The following is a 13,668-nucleotide window of genomic DNA, read 5'->3' as shown; positions in this document are numbered from 1 at the left end:
GGGTTACTGTGTCAGTCAGACATGTACAGTGTGTGAGGACATTCAGGCTCCCTGGGTTACTATGTCAGTCAGACATGTGCAGTGTGTGAGGCCCTTCAGGCTCCCTGGGTCACTGTGTCAGTCAGACATGTGCAGTGTGTGAGGCCCTTCAGGCTGTCCTGGGTAACTGTGTCAGTCAGACATGTGCAGTGTGTGAGGACATTCAGGCTGTCCTGGGTTACTGTGTCAGTCCGACATGTGCAGTGTGTGAGGACATTCAGTCTCCCTGGGTCACTGTGTCAGTCAGACATGTGCAGTGTGTGAGGCCCTTCAGGCTGTCCTGGGTTACTGTGTCAGTCAGACATGTGCAGTGTGTGAGGCCCTTCAGGCTGTCCTGGGTTACTGTGTCAGTCAGACATGTGCAGTGTGTGAGGCCATTCAGGCTCCCTGGGTTACTGTGTCAGTCAGACATGTGCAGTGTGTGAGGCCATTCAGGCTGTCCTGGGTTACTGTGTCAGTCAGACATGTGCAGTGTGTGAGGCCCTTCTGGCTGCCCTGGGTTACTGTGTCAGTCAGACATGTACAGTGTGTGAGGCCCTTCAGTCTCCCTGGTTTACTGTGTCAGTCAGACATGTACAGTGTGTGAGGCCCTTCTGGCTGCCCTGGGTTACTGTGTCAGTCAGACATGTGCAGTGTGTGAGGCCCTTCAGGCTGTCCTGGGTTACTGTGTCAGTCAGACATGTGCAGTGTGTGAGGACATTCAGGCTGCCCTGGGTCACTGTGTCAGTCAGACATGTGCAGTGTGTGAGGCCCTTCAGGCTGCCCTGGGTCACTGTGTCAGTCAGACATGTGCAGTGTGTGAGGACATTCACGCTGTCCTGGGTCACTGTATCAGTCAGACATGTACATTGTGTGAGGCCCTTCAGGCTGCCCTGGGTTACTGTGTCAGTCAGACATGTGCAGTGTGTGAGGACATTCAGGCTCCCTGGGTTACTGTGTCAGTCAGACATGTGCAGTGTGTGAGGCCCTTCAGGCTGCCCTGGGTTACTGTGTCAGTCAGACATGTGCAGTGTGTGAGGCCATTCAGGCTGCCCTGGGTTACACTGACAGTCAGACATGTACAGTGTGTGAGGCCCTTCAGGCTGCCCTCGGTTACTGTGTCAGTCAGACATGTGCAGTGTGTGAGGCCATTCAGGCTGCCCTGGGTTACTGTGTCAGTCAGACATGTGCAGTGTGTGAGGCCCTTCTGGCTGCCCTGGGTCACTGTGTCAGTCAGACATGTACAGTGTGTGAGGCCCTTCAGGCTGCCCTGGGTTACTGTGTCAGTCAGACGTGCAGTGTGTGAGGCCCTTCAGGCTGTCCTGGGTTACTGTGTCAGTCAGACATGTGCAGTGTGTGAGGCCCTTCAGGCTCCCTGGGTTATGTGTCAGTCAGACATGTGCAGTGTGTGAGGACATTCAGGCTCCCTGGGTTACTGTGTCAGTCAGACATGTGCAGTGTGTGAGGCCCTTCAGGCTCCCTGGGTTACTGTGTCAGTCAGACATGTGCAGTGTGTGAGGCCATTCAGGCTCCCTGGGTCACTGTGTCAGTCAGACATGTGCAGTGTGTGAGGCCCTTCAGGCTGCCCTGGGTCACTGTGTCAGTCAGACATGTGCAGTGTATGAGGCCCTTCAGGCTGTCCTGGGTTACTGTGTCAGTCAGACATGTGCAGTGTGTGAGGACATTCAGGCTGCCCTGGGTTACTGTGTCAGTCAGACATGTGCAGTGTGTGAGGCCCTTCAGGCTGTCCTGGGTTACTGTATCAGTCAGACATGTGCAGTGTGTGAGGCCCTTCAGGCTGTCCTGGGTTACTGTGTCAGTCAGACATGTGCAGTGTGAGGCCATTCAGGCTCCGTGGGTTACTGTGTCAGTCAGACATGTGCAGTGTGAGGCCCTTCTGGCTGCCCTGGCTTACTGTGTCAGTCAGACATGTGCAGTGTGTGAGGCCATTCAGGCTTCCTGGGTTACTGTGTCAGTCAGACATGTGCAGTGTGTGAGGCCCTACTGGCTGCCCTGGCTTACTGTGTCAGTCAGACATGTGCAGTGTGTGAGGCCCTTCAGGCTCCCTGGGTTACTGTGTCAGTCAGACATGTACAGTGTGTGAGGACATTCAGGCTCCCTGGGTCACTGTGTCAGTCAGACATGTGCAGTGTGTGAGGCCCTTCAGGCTGTTGGGTTACTGTGTCAGTCAGACATGTGCAGTGTGTGAGGCCCTTCAGGCTGTCCTGGGTTACTGTGTCAGTCAGACATGTGCAGTGTGTGAGGCCCTTCAGGCTCCCTGGGTTACTGTGTCAGTCAGTCATGTGCAGTGTGTGAGGCCCTTCAGGCTGCCCTGGGTTACTGTGTCAGTCAGACATGTGCAGTGTGTGAGGCCCTTCAGCTGTCCTGGGTTACTGTGTCAGTCACACATGTGCAGTGTGTGAGGCCCTTCAGGCTCCCTGGGTTACTGTGTCAGTCAGACATGTGCAGTGTGTGAGGCCCTTCAGGCTGTCCTGGGTTACTGTGTCAGTCAGACATGTGCAGTGTGTGAGGACATTCAGGCTGTCCTGGGTTACTGTGTCAGTCAGACATGTGCAGTGTGAGGCCCTTTAGGCTGTCCTGGGTTACTGTGTCAGTCAGACATGTGCAGTGTGTGAGGCCCTTCAGGCTGTCCTGGGTTACTGTGTCAGTCAGACATGTGCAGTGTGTGAGGCCCTTCAGGCTGCCCTGGGTTACTGTGTTAGTCAGACATGTGCAGTGTGTGAGGCCCTTCAGGCTGCCCTGGGTTACTGTGTCAGTCAGACATGTGCAGTGTGTGAGGCCCTTCAGGCTGTCCTGGGTCACGTTGTCAGTCAGACATGTACAGTGTGTGAGGCCCTTCAGGCTGTCCTGGGTCACTGTGTCAGTCAGACATGTACAGTGTGTGAGGCCCTTCAGGCTGTCCTGGGTCACTGTGTCAGTCAGACATGTACAGTGTGTGAGGCCCTTCAGGCTGTCCTGGGTCACTGTGTCAGTCAGACATGTGCAGTGTGTGAGGCCCTTCAGGCTGTCCTGGGTCACTGTGTCAGTCAGACATGTGCAGTGTGTGAGGCCCTTCAGGCTGTCCTGGGTTACTGTGTCAGTCAGACATGTACAGTGTGTGAGGCCCTTCAGGCTGTCCTGGGTTACTGTGTCAGTCAGACATGTGCAGTGTGTGAGGCCCTTCAGGCTCCCTGGGTTACTGTGTCAGTCAGACATGTGCAGTGTGTGAGGCCCTTCAGGCTGCCCTGGGTTACTGTGTCAGTCAGACATGTGCAGTGTGTGAAGCCCTTCAGGCTGTCCTGGGTTACTGTGTCAGTCAGACATGTGCAGTGTGTGAGGCCCTTCAGGCTGTCCTGGGTTACTGTGTCAGTCAGACATGTACAGTGTGTGAGGCCCTTCAGGCTGTCCTGGGTCACTGTGTCAGTCAGACATGTACAGTGTGTGAGGCCCTTCAGGCTGCCCTGGGTCACTGTGTCAGTCAGACATGTACAGTGTGTGAGGCCCTTCAGGCTGTCCTGGGTCACTGTGTCAGTCAGACATGTACAGTGTGTGAGGCCCTTCAGGCTGTCCTGGGTCACTGTGTCAGTCAGACATGTGCAGTGTGTGAGGCCCTTCAGGCTGTCCTGGGTCATTGTGTCAGTCAGACATGTGCAGTGTGTGAGGCCCTTCAGGCTGTCCTGGGTTACTGTGTCAGTCAGACATGTACAGTGTGTGAGGCCCTTCAGGCTGTCCTGGGTTACTGTGTCAGTCAGACATGTGCAGTGTGTGAGGCCCTTCAGGCTCCCTGGGTTACTGTGTCAGTCAGACATGTGCAGTGTGTGAGGCCCTTCAGGCTGCCCTGGGTTACTGTGTCAGTCAGACATGTGCAGTGTGTGAGGCCCTTCAGGCTGTCCTGGGTTACTGTGTCAGTCAGACATGTGCAGTGTGTGAGGCCCTTCAGGCTGTCCTGGGTTACTGTGTCAGTCAGACATGTGCAGTGTGTGAGGCCCTTCCGGCTCCCTGGGTTACTGTGTCAGTCAGACATGTGCAGTGTGTGAGGCCCTTCTGGCTGCCCTGGGTTACTGTGTCAGTCAAACATGTGCAGTGTGTGAGGACATTCAGGCTGTCCTGGGTTACTGTGTCAGTCAGACATGTGCAGTGTGTGAGGCCCTTCAGGCTCCCTGGGTTACTGTGTCAGTCAGACATGTGCAGTGTGTGAGGACATTCAGGCTGTCCTGGGTTACTGTGTCAGTCAGACATGTGCAGTGTGTGAGGACATTCAGGCTGTCCTGGGTTACTGTGTCAGTCAGACATGTGCAGTGTGTGAGGCCCTTCAGGCTGTCCTGGGTTACTGTGTCAGTCAGACATGTGCAGTGTGTGAGGCCCTTCAGGCTGTCCTGGGTTACTGTGTCAGTCAGACATGTACAGTGTGTGAGGCCCTTCAGGCTGTCCTGGGTCACTGTGTCAGTCAGACATGTGCAGTGTGTGAGGACCTTCAGGCTGTCCTGGGTTACTGTGTCAGTCAGACATGTGCAGTGTGTGAGGACATTCAGGCTGTCCTGGGTTACTGTGTCAGTCAGACATGTGCAGTGTGTGAGGACATTCAGGCTGTCCTGGGTTACTGTGTCAGTCAGACATGTGCAGTGTGTGAGGCCCTTCAGGCTGTCCTTGGTTACTGTGTCAGTCAGACATGTACAGTGTGTGAGGCCCTTCAGGCTGTCCTGGGTCACGTTGTCAGTCAGACATGTACAGTGTGTGAGGCCCTTCAGGCTGTCCTGGGTCACTGTGTCAGTCAGACATGTACAGTGTGTGAGGCCCTTCAGGCTGTCCTGGGTCACTGTGTCAGTCAGACATGTACAGTGTGTGAGGCCCTTCAGGGTGTCCTGGGTCACTGTGTCAGTCAGACATGTGCAGTGTGTGAGGCCCTTCAGGGTGTCCTGGGTCACTGTGTCAGTCAGACATGTACAGTGTGTGAGGCCCTTCAGGCTGTCCTGGGTTACTGTGTCAGTCAGACATGTACAGTGTGTGAGGCCCTTCAGGCTGTCCTGGGTTACTGTGTCAGTCAGACATGTGCAGTGTGTGAGGCCCTTCAGGCTCCCTGGGTTACTGTGTCAGTCAGACATGTGCAGTGTGTGAGGCACTTCAGGCTCCCTGGGTTACTGTGTCAGTCATACATGTGCAGTGTGTGAGGCCCTTCAGGCTGCCCTGGGTTACTGTGTCAGTCAGACATGTGCAGTGTGTGAGGCCCTTCAGGCTCCCTGGGTTACTGTGTCAGTCAGACATGTACAGTGTGTGAGGCCCTTCAGGCTCCCTGGGTTACTGTGTCAGTCAGACATGTGCAGTGTGTGAGGACATTCAGGCTGTCCTGGGTTACTGTGTCAGTCAGACATGTGCAGTGTGTGAGGACATTCAGGCTCCCTGGGTTACTGTGTCAGTCAGACATGTGCAGTGTGAGGCCCTTTAGGCTGCCCTGGGTTACTGTGTCAGTCATACATGTGCAGTGTGTGAGGCCCTTCAGGCTGCCCTGGGTTACTGTGTCAGTCAGACATGTGCAGTGTGTGAGGCCCTTCAGGCTCCCTGGGTTACTGTGTCAGTCAGACATGTGCAGTGTGAGGCCCTTTAGGCTGCCCTGGGTTACTGTGTCAGTCAGACATTTAGTGCTTGGGGCCATTCCAGCTGCTGTTGCCTTCTGTAGTGTTCTTCCCCACAACTATCTCTACTCTCATAGCTAAAGGTGCTGGTTTCACAGAGATCAGCCATTTTGTGTGTGATAGCAAAATTGAATCTTTTTCTGAAAACAAAGGAACATGCATTTTTTTGTGTAGGTTGTTAGTCAATACTTAAATTGCAGTATTACTGGCATTCCACTGGGTCTACCCACTTATATAACGGACAGCTTTTGCCTAGCTGAATTCCACCCTGTAACCATGAAAAAGAACACCCTGTGTCACCTGAGGTGACATGTGGGCCTGGGTCATCAAGCACTGGGAGAGGGGAATTCTAGGGTTCTCAGGAGGAGGAAACACGATGTCTCCCCTTGATCATTGCACATTCTGTCTCACACCCCTGTGTCACGCTGTCCCCCGTCAACTAATAGTTACGAAGACCTGGTTTAGAAGAAGAAATCTGCCCAGGTTCCAAAGACATAGGTGTCGGGATGCTCACTGCTCATCTGTGTGTAGTAGATCCTCTCAGCAACCAGTTGGGATGCCCCTCGACAGGGAGCAGCACACGTGGGCATCATCATTGGTCTAGGTGGAGAACACTTCCACCCCCAGCAGCCTGGTGCACTGTCCTTCACGCCCTGCTCTCCCTGCCAGGCTGCCCAGCCCTCTCCTATCCCTCTCCCCTGGTAGCCATTTGGCTCCTCCGTTTCTACCTGTTGATCACTTGTGGAATCCTAGGGCAGGCGGGCTTGTGTGACGCTGTTCTTCAGTTTGCATGGTTTCCAGGTTCTTCCATATTGCTCCATGTCTTTTTACTGTCCAGTGACGTTCCGTTCTGTGGAGAGACCCCTGTGTTATGCTCTGTCACTGCGACAGAACACCTGGGAAAGCCACTCACAGAAGGCAGATTTCTTTTGGCTTTCAGGTTGCAGTGCTGGTGATGGACATTGTGGGAGGGGCAAAGCACAGCTGCTCACCGCATCCCAGCTGGGAAACAGAGTGTGGCGGAGGGGCGGCAGTGTCCACCACCTCCCAGGAGCCCATTTGCTTAAGAATCCCTCAGTGGAGAGAGAGGAGATCCCTGTGATCCAGCTGCTCCCTGAGCTGTACTTTGTAACGTTGCTGCATTGGGGACCAAGCCCTTATGCAGTCCATGAGCCTCTGGGGAACATTGTGACCCAAAACTGTCACCACCACATATATGCCTTTACGCGTCCGTGTGTTCCTCAGTTGGTGGCGTCTGCACTGTGTTCCCTCTTTGGCTGTCCCAGTGCTGCCCTGACCTCTGTCCACAGGAGTCCAGTGGACTAGGTTTCGTTTCTTTGCGATGACTGTGTTGTCTGGTGAGTCTTCTTTCCACAGTGGCTGCATCGAGAAAGGTCTTTTGAATTTCTGCTTATTTGGTAATGGTCTGAATGAGTAATAAAATAATACCAATTCTTCTAAAGTTAACACAATTCTTTGCCAGGGTCAGCAGTTCCCGGCGCTACTCACGGATCCATCTCTCTCGGGCCAAGGTGGAGCGGGCTCACCGCAAGTCATACTGGTGAGCCACACCCCACAGTCTTCATCAGGCACATGTGAAGAGATTGCCTACCAGGTATGCATGTCCTTTTATCCACATGCACGGACCTCGGGGTGGCCCATGTGGTTGGTCTGACCTTGAGGGGGCATGCGTCCGTGAGCCCCAGGTCTGTGTGCGAGTTGCCTGGTGGAGGCCAGTTCTGTCCTTGGGGCTGTTTGTAAGACTCGTTTGGCACCTCCAGCCTGATTGTGTCCTTGGGGACAAGCGGCCCTCTCCAGCCCGCCCCTGCAGCCTGCCCACTGAGGAGCTCAGGCAGCACTGGCTTGCCTTAGGGCTTGCAGGGGCTATTTCTGCTCTTCCACTCCACTTTTCCTGAGAACTGGCGGCTGGTGAGTCTAGGGCTTCATCCAGCAGGAGCCTCTGCTTTCTCACCTGGCACTGGTCCCCTGCTCCTGCCTGAAGGCCCGTCGCCCTGTGTCCACATTGCTGCTTGTGGACATTTGCTGCCCATACTGAGGCTGGCCCTTCCTGGCGCTTGGCCTGTGTGACCCGTGTCCTCACCTCAAGCCTGTGCAGTGCCCAGCCCCCTGCCACGTTGCACCCGCGGGATCAGGAGTAAGCTGCAGGAAGGCTTTGGGTGGCGTCGATGCCCGGTGGATCTGGAGCTTCCTTGCTCCGCACCGTGACCGAGTGCAGGAGTGAGGCTCTGGGCATTTGTGCCAGGCTGCTGGCCCTGAGCTCAGCTGGTCCAGGGGGAGTGTTTGGTAGGGAGTGAGGTTGTTGGAGACCTAGGGTCAGCAGATCGGTGCTGTGCCTCGGGTGCACGCGGTGGCCTTCAGCTCCACTCACCTGGCTCCTGCTGGGCAGCCCTGGGCCTTTGACAGCATGACGGAGAGGTCACTGGGTTCCCCTGCTGGCCTCTCCTCTTGAGGGCCAAGCACCTCGCGCTTCTGCCTTAAGGCCTCCACTCCCAACACAGGCACATCCCACACATACGCCACCCATACACACACCACACACACACCACACACACACACACCACACACACACCAGACACCACACACACACCAGACACACCACACACATACCACACACACACACACTAGACACCACACACACACACCACACACACACCAGACACCACACACACACACCACACACACACCAGACACCACACACACACTAGACACCACACACACACACCACACACATACCAGACACACACACACCACACACACACCAGACACCACACACACACACCACACACACACCAGACACCACACACACACACACCACACACACACCAGACACCACACACACACACCACATACACATACTAGACACCACACACACACACCACACACACACCAGACACCACACACACACACACCACACACACACCAGACACACACCAGACACCACACACACACACCACATACACATACTAGACACCACACACACACACCACACACACACCAGACACCACACACACACACACCACACACACACCAGACACACACACACCACACACACACCAGACACCACACACACACACACCACACACACACCAGACACCACACACACACACCACATACACATACTAGACACCACACACACACACCACACACACATACTAGACACCACACACACACACCACACACACACCAGACACCACACATACACTAGACACCACACACACACCAGACACCACACACACACACACCACATACACACGCCACACACACACACACCACATACACATACTAGACACCACACACACACACCACACACACACACACCACATACACATACTAGACACCACACACACACACCAGACACACACACACACCACACACACACCAGACACCACACACACACACACCACACACACACCAGACACCACACACACACACACCACATACACATACTAGGCACCACACACACACACCACACACACACCACACACACCCCACACACACTAGACACCACACACACACACCACATACACATACCAGACACCACACACACACCACACACACACACCAGACATCACACACACATACACACACCACACACACACCAGACACCACACACACACCACATACACATACTAGACACCACACACACACCACACATGTACACTAGACACCACACACACACAACATACACATACCAGACACCCCCCCATACATACACCACACACATACTAGACACCACACCCCCCAACACACACACCAGACATACTAGATACACACACATACTAGACACCACACACACACACCACATACATATCAGACACACCCCCACACACCCCCCCATACACATACTAGATACCACACACACACCCCACACACACCAGACATACTAGATACCACATACATACCAGACACCACACCCATGCACGACATACACACACCACACACATACCAGACACACAAACCAGACATCACACACACATACCACACACACACAAACCACACACACAAACCACATACACATATATATCAGACACCACACACACATACCAGACACCATACCCTCCACACACACACACTACATACACATACCAGACACACATCACACACCACACACACATACCAGACACCACACACACATACCACACCCACACCCACACCACATACACATACTAGACACCACACACACACACACACCACACACTAGACACCACACGCACACCCCACACGCACACTAAACACCATACACACACACTAGACATCACACACACACAACACATACACCACCCCCACAGATTGGAAGTGCATGAGGCCTGGCTCCAGTGGCATGTGTCTCTGTGACGTGAGATCTCGTCACACTTGCTGTGTCCGTGTGTCCTTCCCCTCCTGGCAAGGGGGTTTCAGCAGGTGTCTCCCAAGCCCGCTGCGCTGTCGGGTGCCCTGCACGCCCTGTGGAGTCGGTCAAGCTCTGCGGAGGTGCCTCCGAGGCCATCGGGCACCTGTGGCCCAAGGTGGGGTGAGGACCTGGGGTGCTTGCGCCCTGGTGGCCTGCTGCCTGTTGGTGTGGGCCAGGGCTGGTGTGGAAGCTGTTTTTACAGTCAGTCTCTGTTTTCCCCAGTCCTGGGGCTTTACCCTGGGGCTTCCAGCCTTTTCTAGTTTTTATTCTGAGACAAGGTCTTTCTCAATGACAAACCTGGCCTTGAACTGAGGTCCTCCTGCCTCAGCCTCCGGATGAGCTGGGGCCACAGGCGTGTGCCACTGCGCTGGCGGTTTCTCCTGAATGAAGTGGGTCAGGTGCTGGTGTCTCCCTCTACACGCCAGGCACTCCGCCCGCTCTGGGTTCTGTGCAGTGCTCGGCGCTGGGTGCCGATTCTGCCAACCACGTGGCGGGTTTTTATCTGCAGTTATAGAGTAGCAGCTTGGAGGTCATTTTTTACAGGAGTCTTTAGCCTCTATGCAGGCTTTTTATTGGTTTCTTCACAGACAGGTAGACCAGGCCTGGCTTGCCATGCATTTGTGGTGTCTCTGTTTGGCTCCCTCCTCCCTCCGTCTGTTTTTTAATAACACGAATTAACCACCTCAGAGCACCTTTGAGCCCTTTGCTGCTGTGGAGCATGTTTCTTTAATGAGGGTCCGTTTTCCTGTGTCCCATGTCTGTGAACCAGCATAGGTGAACCAGGACAGCGCGCTGACAGCCCTTCGTCCCTGCCAGCTCCGTGTCTGTCGGGGTGTGGCAGTGGGCCTCCTCTGCACTCACTGGTCTTCACCCATGAAGGTGCCCGGGACCCCCGTTTGGGGGAAATGCCTTGTTTCACCACAGGCTGGAAGCCTTCCCGAGGGCTGTCAGGCTGTCTGCTGAAGCAGTCGTGCTGCGAAGCCGTGAGGCTGGTCTGTGCCCAGGCCGTGGCTCTCCCTGCAGGCAGCATGTCTGCCTGCCCGTGCCTGTGCCCAGGTGGGGTCCCGGCTCCCTGCATCGCTCAGCCGGTCTTCACCTGTGCTGCGTCAGGTGCCTTACTGCTCGTCGCTAGGCTGAGGAAGGGGCTTGTGTGGTGGCTGCCTGGCCCAGGTGGCCAGAGAGGATGGTGGAGCTGATCTGCCCTTGGCTGGGGATTCGAGTGTGCCAGGCAGCCGTGCAGAGGCAGGCGGGAGCTGGCTGCGGTGCATGGCCGCTGTGTGGTGTGGGTTGCTGGGTTGCCTTGCTTGTGTGTCTGGCAGTCACAGGCCCTGACTCCTACAGGTGGCCGATGTCTCCACTCTGGCCCCAGGCAGCCAGCCCGAGAAGGACAGCCTGGCGCACCAGTGCCTGGAGTGTGCCCGCACCTTCTCCTCGGCCGCCGTGCTGGCGCACCACAGCAAGGAGGCGCACGGCCGGGAGCGCATCCATGGCTGCCGCATCTGCAGGAAGGCCTTCAAGCGCGCCACGCACCTCAAGGTATGTCCCTGGGACCGCAGCCGTGGGCAGCACACACGGGTCCTACTGGCGGAAATAAGCACGCTTCTCCCATTTTTCTCCAATGAGAAGGACAGTGACGTGAGTGTGTGTGCCCGGGTGCTTAGTCCCAATAGGTGTTGTGCACAGAGAGCTGACTGTGTTCGTGTGCAGTTCCAGTCCATCTCCGCCAGGCTGAGGAGGCGCTGGAATGCCCTCTCCCCTGTCGGTCTCAGGGCTGAGAAGAGCTGCCAGCGTGTGGCAGGAGTTGGAGCAGCCGGTGACTGCGCTGGGCAGGGCGTGCCGCTGGGCTGAGCAAGTGTGCGCCTGCTCACCAGCGGTGCCCCTCAGCACAGGTGAAGAGCTGCGCGGCCACAGGGCGGGGTGGTGGGGTGAAGGGTGGACGTCCAAGGGAGGCTTTCGCAGGTAGGAGGCAAGAGGAGGGCTCTGGGGAGGGGCTTCTCACGAACCCCCTGGCGTTCCTCTCCGAGGCGCTGTGCAGGGTTCAGGTTAGGTTGGCTCTGCTGTGCTTGGCGTCCACGTCCTTGGCCACACCTCCCACGACGTGCATCCTTGCTGCAACCTTCCAGAACCCTGTCATCTCTGCCTAATCACAAGTAAAACATTAAGCGAATCCCAGTTGAGGGACATCCTGAGCCCTCAGCTGGAGGTCCTCAGACACAAGGAGAGTCTTGAGAGCCTATGACCGCCATGAGGGGCCTGAGCAGACATGGGACAGAAAGTGGGCTTTAGGGAAAGCTCGTGAGTCGACGGCGTGTCCACACTGTGGTTCCTGTGACCCACACCCCAGTACTGATTCAAAATGGCATGGGGTGGGTTTGTGGGGCGCTGCCCCGTTTTTCTATAAACCTGAAGTTGTCCTAAAAATCCCCTGTTAGTAAACTTGGCAGCGTGCACAGGGACGGGACCACAGCAGTGGTGCCTGGAGGGGGTGTGGCATGAGAGCAGAGGAGGTGGCCCGGTCTCAGGCTCCAGGGACCTGTTTGCACTTGGTGCTGTGGTTGTGCTGCTGGGAAAGGGAGAAGGCAGAGGTCTCAGCTGCAGCGCGGGCTCCTTGCCGCCCACATCTTCCTGAGGGTGGAATTGTGGAGGCAGGCACAGGCAGAACGGGGTCTGGTGTCGTCAGCCGTCGCTGGCCTCTCAAGGGACTGGCTGCCTGTGACCTTCGCTGTGGCTCGATGGCTGCATGGATACTGGATCCCACCTGCAGCACGTCTCTGCCCAGCGTCCTGGAAAGCCGCGCCTCGCCGTGCTGGGTGGAGATGGGGCAGGGCAGTGAGAGGCAGGTCATGTGTAGTCAGTCTTGACTCTGCCTGAGGGGTCTTTCCTGGGGACTCCTTATTGTTCTGGAGAAATCGGGCTCTGGCAGATGATTGCTGCTTCTGTGACAGTGGCTTTGAAGCCTTGCTCTGACCTGGTTTCCCTGGCTAACTCACCTGGCAGCTGAATGTCCTCACTCCTAAGATCCCTTCTAGATTCAGACTAACCCTCCCTTTTTAAAGAAGGTTTCTTGAGAGCTAGAGCATGTGGTGCTTGAGTGCCTCGGGGTCGGGCCTGCCCCAGAGTTGGGCATGGAAGCAGTCCCTGCTCACCACTGCAGGCTGTCAGCCCCTGGGTGTCTAGGAGCCGTCCTACCAGAGCAAGCTGACCCCTCCTCATGCTGCAGCATGCTGTCCCCACCCCTGGGGCAGGTCCCTCCACCTTCTGACGTAGGCGACAGCAGCTCAGTGTCATCTGTCAGATCGTGGCCAACCTCTGTTCAACATAGATGGGCTTCCAGAAAAGACTCCAGCTAGAACCCCTTCTTGGGAAAGAAGAGGTACTGACTGGAAGGCGTGGACCTCACCGCTGGCGCCCACTTCTCCAGGGGTCCACTTCACAGGGCTCTTGGGATCTCTCCTTTGAGACAGATGGATAGATCCTAACAGGCCCTGTAAGGAATGATGGGAATGAGGTGCTTTACCCAGCACTCATAGGAAGGTGCAGGAAGCAGGTGTCCCCTCCGATCTCTACCCATCCTGCCCCTGACCAGTCCAGCACTCGTGAGCCCACAGG

General features: G+C 55.9%; 1 protein-coding gene across 7 annotated transcripts in view; it reads left to right on the top strand.

Annotated features, from left to right (window-relative positions):
- Nucleotides 1-13,668, top strand: part of Znf236 (zinc finger protein 236) — a 103,759-nt gene that overhangs the window by 79,822 nt on the left and 10,269 nt on the right. For all 7 annotated transcript variants that reach the window (XR_013154544.1, XR_013154543.1, XM_077105599.1 and 4 more), the window contains 2 exons: nucleotides 7,132-7,263; nucleotides 11,401-11,595. Coding sequence is in view for 5 of the 7 variants with exons in the window: in XM_077105599.1 (XP_076961714.1) it covers nucleotides 7,132-7,263; nucleotides 11,401-11,595 (327 nt within the window). In the remaining 2 variants the exon portion in view is untranslated. The remainder of the gene's footprint in view (nucleotides 1-7,131; nucleotides 7,264-11,400; nucleotides 11,596-13,668) is intronic.

The sequence above is a fragment of the Callospermophilus lateralis genome, chromosome 17 (assembly GCF_048772815.1).
Source record: "Callospermophilus lateralis isolate mCalLat2 chromosome 17, mCalLat2.hap1, whole genome shotgun sequence".
Classification (NCBI taxonomy): Eukaryota; Metazoa; Chordata; class Mammalia; order Rodentia; family Sciuridae; genus Callospermophilus; species Callospermophilus lateralis.
The sequence above is the reverse complement of the archived record's forward strand: the minus strand, read 5'-3'. Positions and strand labels throughout refer to the sequence as shown.